This window comes from Fundulus heteroclitus, chromosome 6, assembly GCF_011125445.2.
Source record: "Fundulus heteroclitus isolate FHET01 chromosome 6, MU-UCD_Fhet_4.1, whole genome shotgun sequence".
NCBI classification, from domain to species: domain Eukaryota; kingdom Metazoa; phylum Chordata; class Actinopteri; order Cyprinodontiformes; family Fundulidae; genus Fundulus; species Fundulus heteroclitus.
The window spans coordinates 13804323-13823519 of NC_046366.1; the positions used below are offsets into that span (position 1 = coordinate 13804323).

The 19197-nt window shown below is 41.8% G+C and overlaps 1 protein-coding gene across 17 annotated transcripts in view; it reads right to left on the bottom strand.

Moving 5' to 3' along the window:
- The window catches only part of LOC105935919 (muscleblind-like protein 1), a 57686-nt gene that overhangs the window by 14515 nt on the left and 23974 nt on the right, over nt 1-19197 (bottom strand). For all 17 annotated transcript variants that reach the window (XR_004931216.1, XR_004931217.1, XR_004931218.1 and 14 more), the window contains one exon: nt 389-559. Coding sequence is in view for 14 of the 17 variants with exons in the window: in XM_036138107.1 (XP_035994000.1) it covers nt 389-559 (171 nt within the window). In the remaining 3 variants the exon portion in view is untranslated. The remainder of the gene's footprint in view (nt 1-388; nt 560-19197) is intronic.

Consider the following 19197-nt stretch of genomic DNA (forward strand, 5'->3'; position numbering starts at 1 on the left):
TAGATACACAGACTTCAACTTCCATGCCATTGTTTTATTGGTAATGTTTTGGTGGGATTTAGACCAACACTAAGTAGCATATAATTGTGCAAAGGAAGGATTTTATTTAATTGTTTTTACATGTAAAAATCTGAAATGTGTTATGGGCATTTGTTAGCTCTAATAAAACTGAAATCAGTTGCATTTTAAAGCCAACTTTTTCTCTACACACGCGCACACCCACATATAAATATATGTTGTAATCAACAGTTGTACAGATTTGCTAAACACAAATGCATGCCATCTACTTTGTTTTTGTTTTAGACCCATGGCTCCCTTTCGTCCACATCACAATACGCATTACAGGAGAGCAGCTTTGGTGTACTCCACACATGGGCGTTCCACTCACCATAGGGGGTAGCTGGGTGCCGGGCATCATAGCATTGGCGAGCTGCATCTGCTGGGCCAGCATGGCCATATTCTTCTGCTGAATCAGATTGTTCCTGCCATTGATCTCCAGCTGGGTCTTTAAATGGGGAGGAGGGTGCAGGTACTTGCAGTTCTCCCTGGAACAACGGCCCTGCAAAGGGGGGGGGGGGGGGGGGTGGTGTGACAGCATTTGGTTATTATTGGCCGAGCGATGCATTCATGGTTACGACAAAACATGTAGCAAATCCAGAGAAGACGGCTCACCCGCTACTACCATCTAATGTAGAACAGATTAATGGATCAATGTGTGCTTCTGTGCTTTTTTGTCTGTCTTGTTGTGTCTCTGCTCTGTCTTCTGTAACCCCAGTCGGTCGAGGCAGATGACCGTTCATACTGAACCCGGTTCTGCTGGAGGTTTTCCCTTCCCGTTAATGGGGAGTTTTTCTTCCCACTGTCGCTTCATGCTTGCTCAGTATGAGGGATTGCAGCAAAGCCATGTACAATGCAGACGACTGTCCCTGTGGCTCTACGCTTCTCCTGGAGTGAATTCTGCTTGTCGGGACTTTGATGCAATCAACTGGTTCCCTTATATAGGACATTTTTGACCAATCTGTATAATCTGACCCAATCTGTATAATATGCTTGAACTTGATTTTGTAAAGTGCCTTGAGATGACATGTTTCATGATTTGGCGCTATATAAATAAAATTGAATTGAATTGAATTGAATTCAAACAAGTGCAAAGTTCCCGAGCTAGTGACTAAGGTAAAGACTCCAGTGAGTAAGTATGATGGAAAAACACGGGGCAAATTAAAACGGCATGTCAATCTCAGCTGCATTTAGTCGTACTCAAACGGAGCAAGTCTTGCATGTCCCAGAGCTATGATGATAAACAAGATAAACATTTTATCTGCTGAGCAAAACCATCGCAGTCTGCAGGAAGTAACAAATCCCAATATTTCACGCAACCATGACCAAAACAACGTCTCTCAAGGGAAAATAAAAAATGGTCCGCATTGGACATTTTAGGAATGCATTCCACAGTTTCGGGCAAATTGTGTTTGGTCAATGTCAGACTCCTACATTCCAATTGGGCTCGGGCTGTCACTAATTGTTAACAGCTTGCTATTTCTGTTGGTCCCAGCTGGGACGTGTGTGCATGTGTGCGACGGCCCCAGGGGGGGTCACGACTGACACGCCGTGCTGTTTTTTTCTCCAGACGTCAAGTTCAGCCGAACGACGTGTCTAAGTGACACCAAAAATACCCCGCGCTCATACGATCGCTTTACATTATCCCAGGAGTCACTCAGAGGTCGACGCATCAAAGCGTCCGGATAATTATTCAGGGCAGGGATCGCCTTACGCCGCCTCCTGCAAATATACACATTTATGTTGTTGTGCACTCAAGAGTACCTTTTTTTTTTTTTTTGGAAGTCATGCTCATATGACCGGTGTCAGATACGCGGCTACCGCAAGCATGAAAAACACACACACACACACACACACACACACACACTCACAACAGAGTCCACAATGCATAAAAGCACAAGTGTTTACTTTCAGTCCAGCGGCAGAGCTTATCTGACTGGGCCACCTATCCCTCGCTGAAAGCGCTGACCTCGCCGGGATTTATCTCTACATGTTGACGTGACTGCCTTACACTCTTCAGTCCTCTTTTACTTTCCCTGACACCGGAGAGCACCAGACAGGTGCGCCGGACGGCGGAAAGCAAGAAGCATCGTCGAGGGAGAGCGGGGTGAACGTAAACGGTTAAAGGGTTTCTGCGAGTGCTCCGTTTCGTCCATTTGTTTAAAGTGGACGTCGCTGGCTCTTCCTTGATTTCCTTTTAAGGGTACTGCGGCATGTGCAGCTAATGGCATGCTGACGGTAATTAAGAATTCATGGCCTTGGATTTATGGGCCCTTCGTACACGGTCCCTGTGATCTTCTGCACTGCTGGTATTATGAGTGACATCCCACGAGGCTTCATGTAGGGTTGCTACCAGATAAATTCATCGAGGACGTGTAAAATGATGACGCATATCGCGTTGTCGTTTTAGCTAAAATCGGTTCAAAAACTGTTTCGATTCTCGAGTTTTAAGTAAGTGCCGGACATGTCAGACTAATGTGGAAGGCGGGCTACGTGAGGCGAAATAATGTGCCTGATCCTTTAATATTTAGACAGCTCGCCCTCATATTATACTTAATACAAAATGTGCTTGTAGAGTTTTTAGATCTAGCTGTAAGGGACGTGTGTGGCTAACAATTTAACCAATAGGTAACTTCCCGTGATGTATAAAAAACTACAGATAGATTTGCAAAAGCATCCACACGGTTTTCACATCTTTTCAAGTTACTGCCGCAAACCTTAATGTAACGACAATAATACTCTTTGTTTATTGCAAAATTGTCAGACATCAAGCGGTGGTTGTCTCAAAATGTTCTCCACCTAAATGAAGGGAAAACTGAGTACTTTCTCTTTAATTCTAAATCTTGTCAGGCCTCAGGTCTTTATCAGCACTCTGAAGTTTGATAAACAGGTTAACTCAGTGGTCCGGGCAGGCTTTTTTTTTTTTTTTACAGCTAAGACTTCCCTCAAAAGTCAAACCATTCCTATTCCAGGCTGATCTGGAAAAGGCAATGCATGCATTCATTAGTTCAAGGCTGGACTATTGCAATGCTCTGTGTGCAGGAATCAGCCAGTCCATTCTCCATAAGCTTCATCTGGTCCAAAATGCAGCTGCTCGGTTTCTCTCAGACGCTCCCGGACACGCCCATATTACCCCCATTCTCTCCTCTCTCCACTGGCTTCCAGTTCGCTTTAGGATAGACTTTAAAGTCCTGCTGTTTGCTTTTAAAGTCATAAATCACCTTGCTCCAGCATATTTGTCTGAGCTTTTAACTGTTGGCCACACAGTCAGGCGTCTGCGATCATCGGTGCTTATAACTGCATGTTCCCAGGACTAGGTGCAAAAGATGGGGTGATCGTTCTTTTGCTGTTTTTGCTCCTATGTTGTGGAACGCTTTACCACAGAGCTACGATGCATTACTGAGCTAGAAGCTGAAAACACATCTGTTCAGACAGGCCTTTCTGTCCTAGCTGTTCAACTGTGGCTGACTTTTGTTTATTTGGTGGTTTTATTTTTCTATACTTCGCTTTTAAAATTGTTTTGAATTGTGCTGTTATGCACTTTTTATCCTGTTATTTTCCTATAATTTTTTTTTTATCTATTTTGTCTCAGCATCTTTTTTGTTTGTATTTTAGCTTGTAAAGCCCTTTTAAGCACCATATTGATTGTTGAAAAGAATAAACTTTGATTGATTAATTGATTGATAATGTATTTTAAACAGCTGCATGAGATGAATAAACACAAAGTAATGTATAAATAGGCAGTAGAAGAAAAATAATTTGTGGTTTGTGGTTTGTTTACCGTCTTGTGTCAATACTATGAATAATTACCTTTTAAACTATTAGGGAAGGGCAAACATGACTTAAAACTCTATTATGATATGTTGTGTTTTATTGTGATAACAGTAAAAACAGAAAAAACAGTAAAAACTATTTACAACTTTTTTTGCTGTCTTTTTCAGGGTATGGGCTATGACTTCATGGTCCAGCAATCTTAAAATAAACATTCCCATTTAATCACATTTTCTTGCGCAACGAACAGGGGGAATAGTAAAAAATAGCATGCAGCCTGATTCGACGGTTCTCAAACATTTATCGGATTTATTGTGACAGTTTATCATAAGAAATGTTCAACAATGACGATAAACGATACGATGAATGCCCAACTGTACGCTGCACTTGCAGCTGCAAGTCTTTTAGCGAGTGTGTCCCGACAGCTACTGACTGAAATGTAGGCTCATTTTTCTTTGCCGTTGCCTTTAACTAAACCCTACCAGAGCGGCTCTGGTTGTACCTTTAGGGCTGTTGTTCTGCTGGAGGAGCAATCTCAGTCCTGATCCCAAGCGTCTTTTTCAGCCTCTAACAGCTTCTCTTCCAGCGTTGCCCTGAATTTACTTCCATTCATTTTCCTATTACCTCTGACCAACTTTGCTGTCCCTATTTGAGAAATAATGTCACCACCAGGTTTCAAGCTGGGCACGGTGTGATCAGGGCGATGTTTTACCTGTTTGCTCTAGTTTTCCTCCGCATATTTTCTGTGTCCACACATGGGCAAACAGGACACCTTATATTCCCTCAACAAGGGCTTCCAACATGCCTCTCTTCCTTAAACGACAGATTTGTAGAGTGTACGACTAATACTTGTCCTGTCAACAAATTTTCCCACCTGAGCTTTGCTTTTTGGCGGCTTTTCTATATCTGACATGTGCCTCTTCACTGGGTCTCGGAATAGAGCCCTGCTTGCCTGGCCAGACAGTTGAGCTGGATCCTTTCTTAAAGTCTTTTTCGCACAAGTACTGTTTTAACGTGCTTAAAGAGTCTTAACTTGGTAAAATATTTAAATCAATAACCAGATTTAAAAGAATTATGTCTTTGATTCCTACTTGTTCGACATAATCATGTATTTCATTTATCAACTTAAACAACTACTCATTATTCTGTAATCATAACGCTTCATGCTTCACACACACCCCTGCAAAATAAACAAGGAATTGATGTGTTGCTCTTTTCAGTCACTGCAGCTTTGGGGTACGAGTACTTTTCTTTGATTGAGCACCATTTCCGCATGGAAACCAGGAAAGATCTCAGCTTATTTTGGCGGGCCATATCGTAGTTGTTTTGCAGCTGTGCCACACTCTTTCCATTTTCAGACTTCAGCGCACGGGCTGAGCCGTGTTCTGTGAGACGTCCAAATCTGGAGATATTGTGCTTTAAACCTCTAAAGCAAAAAAAATGTATCCTTGGCCTCCCTTTCGTGTTCCTCAGTCTCCATGATGCCTTTTCTGCACTAATGTACTCTAACAAACCCATAAAGCCTCCCCAGAACAACCGTATTCCTCCTGAGGTCGTATGACACGTTACATTTAGGTAGCTTCTGAAGTGAGTTGGTTGCACTGGATGCGGATGAATTCCCCAGAAATACAGGTTCAAATAATGCACAATAGTTGAAAAGTGTGTATCATTTTCCATCTGCTTCCCAACAGCCGTTACTTTGTTTGTGCTGGTCTATCACGTACAGTCCCAATAATAAAAAAAAAAAAATGAAGTTTGTGATTATAACGAGACAAAATGTAAAAAAAAACAACAACACTTTGCCTTAAGAAAGCAATGTAATAATTACGCCTCACCGAGCTCGATATATACCCAACATGTTTTCGCAAAGGGGAATATGAAACGTTTTTATTATTCCATGCCAGACAGTTCAGAGCTCGCAGTCATGTGATTTTCTGACAAGCCACATGCTGAGATGTGCAGGTCTGTGGCAAGAGAGCTGTGCATGAGCATGAAAAGGGAGAGAGAGAGAGAGAGAGAGAGAGAGAGAGAGAGAGAGAGAGAGAGAGAGAAAAAAGAGTGTAAAGCAGGTAGTCCGAAGCATGAAAATGATAGGCGGTGAGGGGTGGAAAGTGTGGGTGTGATTTCAGTGTGGTGTGTGTGGGGGTGGGGGGTGGGGGTGAGGAGGGCGGGTGTTTGCAAAGACATAAAAGATCATGTTGCACTCACCCCGCATGACCTCAACTGCTGACTGCCAGAGTAGGCAACTGGTGCACCGTATGTGTATGAGTGAAAAAAAAAAAAAAAAAAAAAAAATCCTTGATTTTTAGGTAACCAGAGCTGCCTCTGGCCGTGATGTTCAAAGAAAATGCCTGCTACCAGAACGGGTAGCCATTTTGAATAGGAAAGTCTGGTCCAGAAGAGGAAACGCCAGCCTGAGTGGGAGGAGAATGAGAGAAAGCGGGAGTCACAGCGACCCTGTGAGCCAGAGAGAGGCTGTGTCAGGGAAATTTTAGAAGTTGCAGAAGAAGAAGAACGACTGATTAAAAAAAAAGAAGGGGGATGGGGGGGGAGGGGGTGGCTGGGTGGCTGTCGAGCGCAGGAAAGCGATGCGGACAGAGACGAAAGGAAGACGCTGACGTGTTTGTGTCTGTTATGGTGACATCAGCGGCCTTGAGGAGTAGCTACAGATGGTGTCCACAGCAACAGAGCAGCCCGCCTGATCACTGGCAGACAGAGACCGTCAGAGACGAAATCACTACTCGCCTTGCAGCCATAATTAGTTCAAATGCATCTGTGTGTCTGTACACCAGCCCAATTTGTTTCACGTCCATGCCAGTAATTAAAAAGGTCACTCTCGATGAAAACAAATGATGGAGGTGTCATCTTCGATATTTCCGCGCGCGCGCACCGAGCGGCTCCGCTGTGAAATGCCAAGCCGAACAGGGAATACGGCGTCGTGGCGCTGATACAATTTAAATGTAATCATGCAAATACAATGTTTGAAACGTGTAATGCGGGCCCACTTACAGCCCCGGGAAGCTGTGAGGAAAAATGGTGATGATAATGGGAATGTGAAGAGGGAATAAAAAGATCCATGCGTAATGTCTGTCTGCAGCCTATAAAGGCAACACAGCGAGTGCTCTCTGAATGATTCACCAGCTTCATTAGCTGATTCCCAAGAGTCAGAGAACGTTGTGAGCAAAGACGCAAGAAATGTTTGTCTTTGTTGTTCAAAGTGTTTGTCGTGAATGTTTCCACGTGTTAAATTTGAAGCGCAGCAACCTTAAAGATTACAGCAAGCGTACATCATTAATCATTTTTTTTTCTTTCTTTTCTTTCTTAAAAACAACGAGACATCGTGGAAGTCCTCCCTCTCCTTTAGGTTCACCGCAGGTCACGTTCTGTGCTATCTGTGGAAGCCTGAGCTTCTCCCGTTGAGATCTGGCCGGCCGATATCCGCGCAGGCCAAACTGGGAACAATAATCCCACCGGCTACTGGGCAGACTGTTTGATGATAAGTTGTAAAAACACGTCCCACCCTGATCGCGCTCCCCTTCAACTCGCTGTCTCTCACCCGCAGACACACACCCTGCTTGTGTGACCATAAGGGAATTAAACAAACAGTGAAGCAATGCGTAAAGAATGCTGGGTGTGGCCCGATCCCATTCTTTTTAGGAGGAGATGAAGCATGCAGCGAGATTTAAAGTGCACGTGCTCAAGTAAACCATCAAGTATATACAATATATACAATAGACTTAAGGCAGTGTAATTTCAATAAAATTACTATATATGGAGGACATTTTTCAGATTCCTGTTTCCAGACAGTTGGATTTTTCTTTCTCTCGAGCATTGGATATGTATAGTGGCTTCCTTTCAGCCAGCTGACAGGCAGTGTGCAGCAGCAGCATGAGGTGGGCGAGTGGGATTCTGGTTCCTCCAAAGATTTTTTTCCTGGCATCTCTTTAAAGACTTTAAACCGCAAGAAGCATATGATGTGAAATTTTAGCATAACCTTATCTGTTCATATCGTCACATTGTTTATACTGTATTCCAAATCCACCTACCTCACATACATAACACTGCATATAATGCTCATTTATTCCAGCATTCCCATTCATCACAGGGTGGACATATATGTATGTATCTATGCGTGTACCTGAACACTCCACCTTCAACATGTAAATAATAATAACAATAGTGTAAATATTATTTTTTCCTGTCTACTTTGCACTCTGCTCATTACACCTCTGCATTATTGTCTGAATCTGGCTGCTTGTTCACAGTGTGCTCATTTGTGTCCTCTAATACTGCAGCCTGCATCTGATTTTTATTACTGCATTATTGTATTATTGTATAAGTAAGCACACCGTTAGTATTGTACAATCCAGAGTCAAACTTGTCACATGTGTACCCGTGTCTGCTAAATAAAGCTGATTGTGAAACCTTGGCTTTCAATGAAAACATAGATACTTATACTGGATGATTTAAATAATAGGTTTTACGTCAGGAATAGTTCAACACTAAATAATACAATAATTACAGATTATGTGGGGGAAAGTGTCATAAACACCAGATTAAATGTTGAGAGAAAAAAACAAAACCATTTCACACAGTTTTGCAATTGTATTTTAATGCACAAAAATTGTGAAAATGACGTAAAAATCAAACTACTGCATAACCCAATTATGGACTGACTTTGGGTTATGCTATTTACTTGCGCATTGCTCCCCTGTTACCCGTGTGAATTTTGGACTGTGCCACAAGTTTAACGATTCTTGTACAAAACGTTTATTTAAACCTGATTCGCACACTTTTGTACTGTTATGTTTCCCTGGCATTCAGTTCTTTATATGTTTTTTTTTACTACTGTCAGAATATTTACTTTTATACAGGATCACACACATTAAATCGCTGCACCGTTGTTCTGCAGCCATTTTGTGACATTCATTTCGATAATGTTTTAATCTGACATGTATCATTCTGTATACGTAATCAATGTGCTCTGTAATGATAAAAATAAAGCCCTGCAAAAATGGTCAGTGTTAGAAAATATCAGATTAGTTTGAAGTTGGTCTGGACTTATTTATGTAAGCTTTAATGATTTCAAAACTCCAAATTCAATATTTCAAAAACATTTAAACAAACCGCTGCTAAAGCCTTTATCTCAAGTATCTAGTCTTCCACGCAGTGCTGTGGTATGATGGTATTCAGCTGCTGTTGGGGTGTGAAGCTACGCCGTTCGCTGGCCTGCGTTCCACTGTCTTCTGTCCAAACATACACAGAGATGAAAGCCCCACTCTTCACACACACACACGCACCGTCAAAGAAGCTTTGTTCTGCTGGAGAGCGGCGGAGACTCAAAGGAATCGGCCCAGTGGTTGGTCTCTTTGTCTACCGTTCACGTATGAATATAAATATATCAAATCAGTCTGCGTGCCGTATGTGCAGATCCTCTTGCATGCATGTAACCTAGAGCTGTCGGAACGGGCGGAAAGTAAGAAGGCGACTTGCAAATGAACGCTCTTTGCTCCGCTTACAGGCTTTAAATCACATAAAAAGCAATCTTCCTTACATATAGTTTTCATTTTTTTGTTTTAAACCACAACGTTGTGTATTAACCTCGCCAGAAACATTTATTTAAAAAAAAGGCGTGTGGAAGATTTTAGTTTTCTGCGCAAACGCACATTCGTAACCCTTGCGATTACGTCTGCATCTCCCCGCTGGGTCTTCGGCGCGCACGCTGATCCCTGCTGGCGTTCTGTGGTCAGGGAGTTGATGTTACTGCATGTGCCGGGGCTTGGGAAGATACGGGGATGCGAAGGAGTGTTAATCTATGATAATAGTTAAAGCATGTCCACGGCGGTCGCATTATCGCCCTCACTAAAACAACAACAGAGTTAAAAGGTTGATATACATGACTGAAAAAGGACCACACAGAGTGCAGCAAGGTTGGCCAGATATATTTGAATTGTTTAATATATATATATATATATATATATATATATATATATATATATATATATATATATATATAGCTTTAATATGCAGAATGTGCAATCTGCAAATAGAGGGAAATGCAAATATGTTACAGCAGCAGCAGCCACACAGACATGGAGGGACGCGGTCACACACATATGCAGGGCAATGAGTTATTCACACTTGAGAGTGTGTTGGTTCTCAGAAATGCCCCAGGTCAGATGTCACGTACACTGGAGCCCTGGGTCCAAACTTAGACCTCTCTGTCTTTCTGCTGATATGCCCCCCTCCTACCATGTGCTATCTCTCTTTACACCAAAACACTTTCATGTGACTCCTTTCACACTCCCGTCTTCTCTAGACTCCGATGATTTCTGTGCCACTTTTCCTCCTCTAAAGGGCTAACAAGGTTAGTTTCTTACTTTTCATTATCTGCGAAAACCAGCACAGGAACGCGGGTATTGATCGACGCGGGCAGCATTTCGTGAAAACCAAATGCTCAATATGTAAGTGCGAGAAGCGGCTCCGGGAAAGTTCATTTAATCATCTCCGAGCGCCGCTTCCCAGTGGGAGCTAAAAAAGAAGAGTCATTGTGCAAAGAAAAATCCTATAAGGCCCTGGCAGCAGCCAAGAGTCAACGATGACTCTGTTGTCACCAAAAGGACAGAGCTATATTATATAGTACCGTATGACAGCAACCCCCCCACCCCAAATCCACCGTCATGGACAAAAGGCTCCTTTTTCCTCGTACCTCTGTGACAACAGGACTCATGACTAATTTAGTTTGCAGCAATAACAGATTTAATCTGGTATGCATTATGCTAATCTCATCTCACAGACTTTAATCCTATCCACAACCCTAATCCCACTGTCAACTGGTCTAATCCTGTTTCTGTGTGCGATTATCTCCGTGGGGTTCGGCAGCGTCAAACGGAGGAGCCTTCTGAAGTCTTTCTCTTGCTTTAGCGTTATATCCCTTCTTAATGAATTTCCTTTGACATTATTGCCTTCATTTTGCAATGATTTACTCTAATAAGAGTCCATGACAATTGAACAGTCTGTTTTACACAGACTAAGAAGAGACTCTACTTTATGTTCTGCGGCTTAAATGGAAACAAACTAAAGACAATATGGCAAAACAAAAGGCAACGGAACCCCACCAGCACTATTGATGATTGATTTCCTTTACATTATGAGGTATTTAAGTACAGGTGCTGATTTGACCGTTGTCCAGCAGACATTGAAAGCAATCAGAGTGATGGCAAGTCACAACAATCTGGCCATGTGCAGAGTGCTGTATCCAGCCATTAAATTGGAAAGTTAAGTGGAAGGAAACGGTGTGATGGTAAAAGGTGAATTATCAACTAGAATAATCTCTTCATTGGGAAAAAAGTCAATTTTTTTTGTGCACACACTTGGCAAATAAAAGTTATTATAACAGCCTTGAGAGGATTGTGATTCAAAGCCCATCAAAGAGCAGAAGGCAGATTCAGAAACTTGGGGCAGCAGCTGCAGACAGAGCTTCAAGAGGCAGCACACACAGAAGTCTTCAGGACCCGGGGTCCAACTGTGGGAATTATGTGTTAAGCCACTCCTGAAACAGAGACGTCAGACGTGTCTTTCCTAGGCTAAGGAGGAAAAAGGGTTAGACGGTTGCTCACTGCTCAAAGTTTACTTTTATGACCTAAATACATTTTGCTCTTTCTCTGGAAACGTAGGTCCCAGAGTCAGGAGGAGTAGAGGTACAGAATCAAAGTTGTTTGAGGTCTGGACCTTCCACCATCAGTGAGGATTTGGACAGCCACGGCATCCACAGTTGTTGGTCCGCTGTGTTTCGTCAAATCCAAAGTCAGCGGAGACATCTAACAGATTTTACATCTTTTCAGGATCGCCTGTTATGGCGAGCTTTATGGAATTCCATATTTAATTTTCAAATGGCACTTGCCACCTGCCCACACTGCTATACCTGCTTTAATGACCATTGTGCCACTGGGCTTGCCTGGCTTTTAAACTGGCTGTGATCTAAACCCAATACAAAATCTATAGAGTATTATCAAAAGGAAGAGAAGAGGCACCAGATCCAACAATGCAAATATTAAATAAGTCTGGGTGTCCCTAAAATCATTGAGTCACAAGCTGAGTGCCTTTACGCAAGGCACTGATACACTGATACGGTAATTCAAACAAAAAGAGCCCAGACTACCTACTGAGTACATATGTTCCTTGGACGTACTTTCAGCAAATCAACATGTCATTTTATTGTTCTAATATAATATCAGCTGAATTACCTGAAGTGAATTAACTTTTTATATACATTGTAATTTATAGAGCTGGACTTTTAATTTCCTTGGTTTAGTGTCAAATAATCCCTGCTGAATTCAATACGGGTCACAAAAACAAATCAGATTTCTCAATCAGAACGGTCCTGTTTCAACTCAAAAAACAAAACACATGTTGACAGGCAATAAACAAAACGCCCGAGGATGTTGATTCAGTCTTCAGTGCTGGCATGTTTCACTTACCAAAGCTCCTGCTCTACATCATGACTCAAAGAACTGAATCATTTCATGGACGTTAAGATGAGGCTTCAGCCAATAAATGGTACAGTTTTATGTACAGTTTTGGAGTCTTGGTCATGGCCTATGTTGCCCCTGGTGTGATTCTTTGTTCATAATATATATAAAAATGGGGCTGGAAAAACTCCTGACTGATGGTCCCAACAGCTGGTAGGAGGGAGAGGCACGGCAGAAAAGGTGTTAAGAGAGTTAGCTAAAGGGAGTAGCTGTGCCCTGGAGCTCATCTCTCGCTTGTCTAATGGGAAGAAAATAGCAGGGCTGACTAGCAGGATCTCAGTCGGCATGTTGAGTGACATGTAATGAAAGAACTGTTAAGAAAGGAGGAGAAAGTTGGAGGCGGCCCTTCAAAGGCGAACAGGAAAAACACAAATTAGAAGGTTAAGAAATGTTTGTATTGTAATTAAAAAAAAAAAAAAAACGATTTTCTGCAACACCTATTGCGTGCATTCAGTTTATAGATAAAGTCTTAGGGTCTGATCTTTACTTTCCTGCAGCGGTAAGACATGCTTGCATAAGAGCTGACGATACACAGATTAACGAGCCATGCTTGAAATGAAGTCACTTTACAATCCTGCAAGTGTTAATTAAATAGAGACTTGCAAATCATTTTGATGAATCAATTGAAGGTTCTCTGATAAGTGCACGTTTATTTCATACTTCAGAGAAAATAATTGTTCCGTTAAAATGTGCCCTTTTCTTCCTCCTGGTTTGAGGTGGTTTTATAGAAAAATAATCTCATTTCACAGGATACAAAATCAAACATTTATTGGTGACAATTAAACACCGGCAAATCTAAAAAAAATTCAACAATGACCAATCCTGATGTCATGAATGTTAGTTTGTATTTTTTTTGTGTGTGTTAGATTTCTTTTGGCAACAGCAACTGCAGTGAAATTAGTGCAAATTTAGAGTTTAAAAATAAATAACATGATATACAGTAGGTTGCATTGTTTCTTTTTACAGAAAGACTATAATTAGATACACCATACCATACTGCGTCAAAGAGTGTCACTAGAGTATACACATTGATTTCTAAAAGTGCAAAACTGAAAAAAAATCACTATATAACACCTGAAGTTAACTGCATTTTGAACAATGAATGCATGTATAAAATACCCCCCAAGCAAAATTCTGTTGAAAATACGTAAAAAAACCCCCAAAAAGACAGCACTGCCTAATAGCTAAACATTGAGTAAATATGGTTGAAAGGAGAAGGATGAAAAAATGCCTAAGCAAAGGTTTATGCAGCGCTAGCCTGAGGTATAAGCAAACTTTTCAATTGCTTAGGGCCCCCTGCTGGACGGGAGACCAAAAGAGACTTTACAAAGAAAAGAAAAACCTTCTTAACTTGAATGTTATGTAAGCGCGGCCATAATTATATGCTACTAAATAGTAGTGTAGGGCCGATGCCATTTTTTGGGCCCGATACCGATACCCAATACCTGGCTGTGCAGTATCGGCCGATACCGATTCCATACCGATACCATCTGTTTGAAATTGATGTGTGTGTATATAGTAAGAAGAAGGCTGCGTTCAAGTGACATACAAACATCAAAATGGTATCCGTGCCCTATTTGTTGGTACTCGCCGATACCGATACCACCATTTTAGTGCGGTATCGGGGCCCCGGCAGATACTGGTATCGGTATCGGTGCAACACTACTAAATAGTGCTGCTTGTGTCTTTAGCTGAGAAAACATTTCTATGGGTAAACAAATCAGCACGTAATTTAGTACCGTGGCTGTTTGTGAACGCCACCACAAACTTGGCTCCGCCTTCCCGACTCTACAGAGTCTGCTAAATGCCGAGTCCAGAAATCTATTAATGCAAAAATAAAAAAAAAATAAAAAGATCATGCTTGGGAAATACCAAAGGGAGGTTAGTTGTACTTTGTTGGCGGGAAGTGCGCTCTTTTATTTATATAGGTCACTTTATTAGATGTGGCTATAACAGGGGTTAGGGCTGATCAAACAGGTTAAACAGCCGTGACTTTTAACATGTTTTTATAAGGCTAATGTAGACGGGATGTGGAGTCCAAAAAAGTGACAAATGTCTAGCATATACAACGAGACTGATAGCCAATCTGACGATGGCATTAAAAATATTTCCATGGACATCCAGCTTTTAAAATAACACTTCGAGAAATAAAAGGTGCTGATGCAAACAACCATAGATGTGTTATAAATGCATAAAATCATGTGCATATGTTATGCTCTAAATTATTTTATACTGACATCTACACACTGAGCTGTTAATTGTTTTTCTTATCGGCAAAGCTAGCCCTCGACGCTCCTGAGGGCTGTCTGAGGTTTTTCTGGTATGTCTTCCTCGCTAAGGAGAGAGCCAGAAGCGGGGCCTATAGAAAAGTAATCATTGTATCAGTGGCGTTATAATGGGCCCAGTGTGACAGAGAGACAGGGACGGCTGACACTGAAAAGAAAAGACTTTTGTCGCCTGATCTTCCGTCACATAAGCTCACAGACAAGATGCAAAGCCGCTGATGTGGCAAGGATGTGCGCACACCATAAAGTGGTTTCTGTGTGTGTGGGTATGTGTGTGTGTGTGTGTGTGTGTGTGTGTGTGTGTGTGTGTGTGTGTGGAGGCCAGCGTTAGGTTGCTGCAAACAGAAATCCAACCCTCGCTCAGTATGAAAGTGAGAAGATGTTAGTATAATTCAGTCAACATGAGAATAAGGAGACCTGTAGGAGCTAACTCACTTTGACCTGACTTATTCATCTTTAGCAGCAAGAGAGGAAGGAAGAAAGTGAAATGAAGAGTCCAGCAACAGGAGCAGCGTCATTCACGTAAAAGGCCGGCTCCTCTGGATGACTTTAATCAAATTAAATGGAAAAAGCTAAGCCATTAATTGCGAATGCACGAACAGTTGTTCCATTAAGTAGTCCATTTAAGCTGAAGATTCCCTGCGTTAACGGCTAATGCGTCCAGAAAGCCTTGCTGGAACTGTGCTAACAGTTAGCATTCACACTAACATTTGGCCCCCTCCAACTCAAAACAGTTCAGCGATGGCAGCTATGACAAAGGCTTCGTCCCGAGAACAGCTCTCCTCTCCTCAAATTTGATATTTTAACCATTTTAACATCTGAACTAACTATGCAAGGAACAAAGAGCACAGCTGCAGCTGCATAAAAACAGCTCTAGCTTGCACACGGCCATGTACAGTGTGGCCGTCAACGCAGTGAACAGTGTCTGACAGCAGTGTCAAATACACAATACCCACTTGAACTCATAACCCTTTGCTTTTCACACACAGTCCACACGTCGTGTTGATTTTACTGGCCAGACGGAGCCGGCAGAGAGAGAGAGATAGACTGTAGCGAGGAGATTTTGTTAGAACCAGTAACAGATCATATTTCTTTCCCGACACGTCTCTGGCTAACATCATATCCACTGTGGTACCCCGTCAACATTCGCAGTCATTACCATAAAGATCCTATGAGAAAGGTTATGCATGAGTTAACACTTGTGCGAAATTATCTTGTATATCATTTTGCGGACATATTTTAAAATCAATACCTGTACTGATATATACATTGTTTTGTTTTTTCCTTCGGGTCCCTTTTTCTCATTACTTCTTTCTTGCTGTATCAATCTGCATCCAGCCATATTTTCATTTATTGGTCCATACAAGTTTGCTGCTTTGGTATGGATATGGCACACTTCACATTTACTGGCAAACCTGGCAAAGATGCATAAAGTGCTTAAGGAAATAAAGAAATTTTATGGCAGCGGCATAATCTCGCACTAAAACATTTAGAAAAGTTAGACCTTTATTTTCACTTAATGTATGCAGCATGGAAAAAAAAAATCTGTTGCAAAGAAAAAAAGGAGATAAACATAAGTGATACTTTTTAATCATAGTTTTGAAGCACTTTATTTGGTGATCCATTCTTTTTCTGTTTTGCGTAGGTATAAGTATACAATGACGGTAGTCCATTTATTATAACTAGTTAATCAAAACCTGTCTGTATTTACAGTCAGGTTGATAATAGAAAACATTTAAAACAAATTTAACAAATAAGATTGGATGTTCACGTAACTTTATCTTGCCACCATGCAGAATGAGCAGGATGGGAATAAAGGTAAAATCAGCCAGGCTCAGTCTTCAGTGTCACAATTTGTAATGCAATGAAGAATAGATTATTTAAGAGTTTTTAATCATCCCTATCAGTAGTTAACATGAGCTGAGCCCCCCGCCCAAAAAAAGAAAAAAGTTAGTTGATAATTTCTGATACATTTCAAATGGAACAATTTTATTCCCAACTCAGTCGCTTAACAAGATCAGGCAAATTCCCTCGAATCCTCGGGCTAAAGTCTGTCAGATAGTTCTTTTTATATTGATGCCAAACTCACTTAAATAATAGAACCAAAAGTCAAATCTGAGATCCAATATTTTCATAGCAAAGGTGCCTAAGGAACAAAAATGCCTCATCTGTCCAGATATTTGTTCTTTGGGCTGCAGCTGAAATGATTAAAATAGAACGTCGGCTCAGAACAATGCAGATGTGCACAGACAGCAACACGTATGGCTACAGCTTATGCATGCACCTGCATTTGGGCTCTTTCTCTCAAAACTAGCAAGTGACCACCGTGGGTGTGTCAGTTCCACAGAGGACAAAGTCCATTATGCATCAAAACGCATTCAAACCGTTCTCCGCTGTAGATTTTGACCACTCCTTCTTGTGACTGGTAGTGTTGCAGTAAAAACAAAAAGGATCTGCTCAAGCTAATAAGCTAATAAGACAGACACCTAATGTCACTCCACCCCTGTAAACACTTGCAGCACAGGTTTTCGTCTGCAGATACGCGTATATGTGTCTGCGGCGTCAACGGGATGTTAGCAGGGTGTAATGTGAGCCGTGCTCTAGATGGGTGTGGCATGGACTAAAGGAGGCAAAAACCCGAATGGGTGGGATATCAAGAAGGAGAAGGCCGGCGAGTATGAAAACAAGCAACAACAGGTTTAATCATAGCTGAGGGCTCGATGAGTTACTGCACACTCGGTTTAATTTTAACTAACGGGGCATTCATTCACTCCCATTATTCTGGAGAATACGATTACACTCTAATCATTGGAAGGCATTGACGAGTATTGAAGGAATAAAACAAGGCTTCCTTCGCTTAAATAACACGAAGCATCCACTTTAAACCCTGTATCCGTACAGAATACGGCAGATCATAAAGATAACCGCTCTTATTCCTTCACCTGTGGCTCGTTTCAGTTTGAACCATGAGCACATTGTTTACACAGATCCCAAATCAGCATATTCCGCCCGCCCAATCTGATCAGCGGGTTAATCATCAATCAACAAAGTTGCAAAGCTGAATTTAAATCCAGGAGTCCAGGCTGCCATTATCCGTCTCTAAATATTTACACAGTTTCAACATAGCTGAGCTGTCCGTGCTGCACCGACCAGATAGACAGGCAGAGAGAAGCCTGTGCTCTGGGGTTAAGGCCAAGTCTAAGGCGAAAGAAAACACACGCGAGGACACACATGCAATGGTGTGGTCCACTCGAACGCTCCCTGACAGGAAGCTACACCGCAAGCAATGCCGTCAGGAAAAACTGCAACTTTTTTGCTCCTATGTTAGAGAACGACAGCATGTGCGCAAAGTGTGCGTTACCTCTGCGCGTGCCCGTGTTGCACGGGCAGCACACGAAACACGGGCTAAAAGGAGATAGAGAGTGGATGTTGGGGGAAATGACTCGGTTTGGGTGTGACCTGCTCAGCAATGCACTGCTGATCATGTGAGACCTGTTCTAATTATATACTTCTCAAGAAGAAGGTCGATCCGCTCTCATGGGCCAGGAGCTTGTGCACACGTCCGAGCGGATGAACTGATGTGAGTGTGAGACAAGTAAAAGGAGAGCAATACGGCTTGTTGCAACAGCGCTCATTGGAGAGTTTGTCCTATTTCAACAGTAAATTAAAGTAGGACAACTCACTCCGTCGGTGGATGTGTTCGTGGGTCCGTGCAAGAGAAAAACCTTGCCTGTGCAGTGCAATGAAGATGTGGCTTTGGGTTTGTGTTTTAGGTGGATGACTAAATAACAGGCTTCATTTCATGTCTATTACTGTCCTTATGTGCTTCTTTTTCTCGCTTTTTACTCAATCTGCATTCTTTTACCGCGCTGGTTTTTGGTGGACCTGCTCTGGTTTTTCCTGACGGAAAAATGGGACAAATGGTTGAAAAAAAATAGAGGAGCAATAGTCCCACTAAAAATTAATTTAAACCACTAATTTAATTCCTTTTGGGATTTTCAAACAGGCACCAAACAGCTGCCTATTCTCGAGGGTGATCTTGACTTTGTTAACATAGAAGGAGATATAGAAGCCTATGCAAACATGCGGAGATCGTCCTGCTTAAATAACATGAGGGGACTGTCACCTCCGAATATTAAGTATACTGTCATGTTTGTATTGCAGTTACATTTCTCTAGATTGATCTCAGACGTTTTTTTTTTTTTTTTTTTGCTGTCCTAGCAAACATCTATTGATCTATTTTTGCCAATTATAACCTTTTACTTAGAGATGCATCGAGCAGGCCTTTCCTGGCTAGTACTGATTTCCGATTTTCTGGGAGGTTTGACCTTTTTTCCCAAAAAAAAAACTATAGCACATAAAAAAGGCTGTCACATTTCTGACAAGTAGTTGTTTTTGATCCAACAGAAAATGAAGGAACTGCAATGTGGTTGGTTGATGCGGTCTGAAGTGGCGAAAGGTTCTTCATTTTGGTGCATTTGAAGAGGACCTGTAAGAGCCGACCAGAAGAAAATTAACCGATCGATTGGTGCCGAGCTTATGGGGTAAGATAA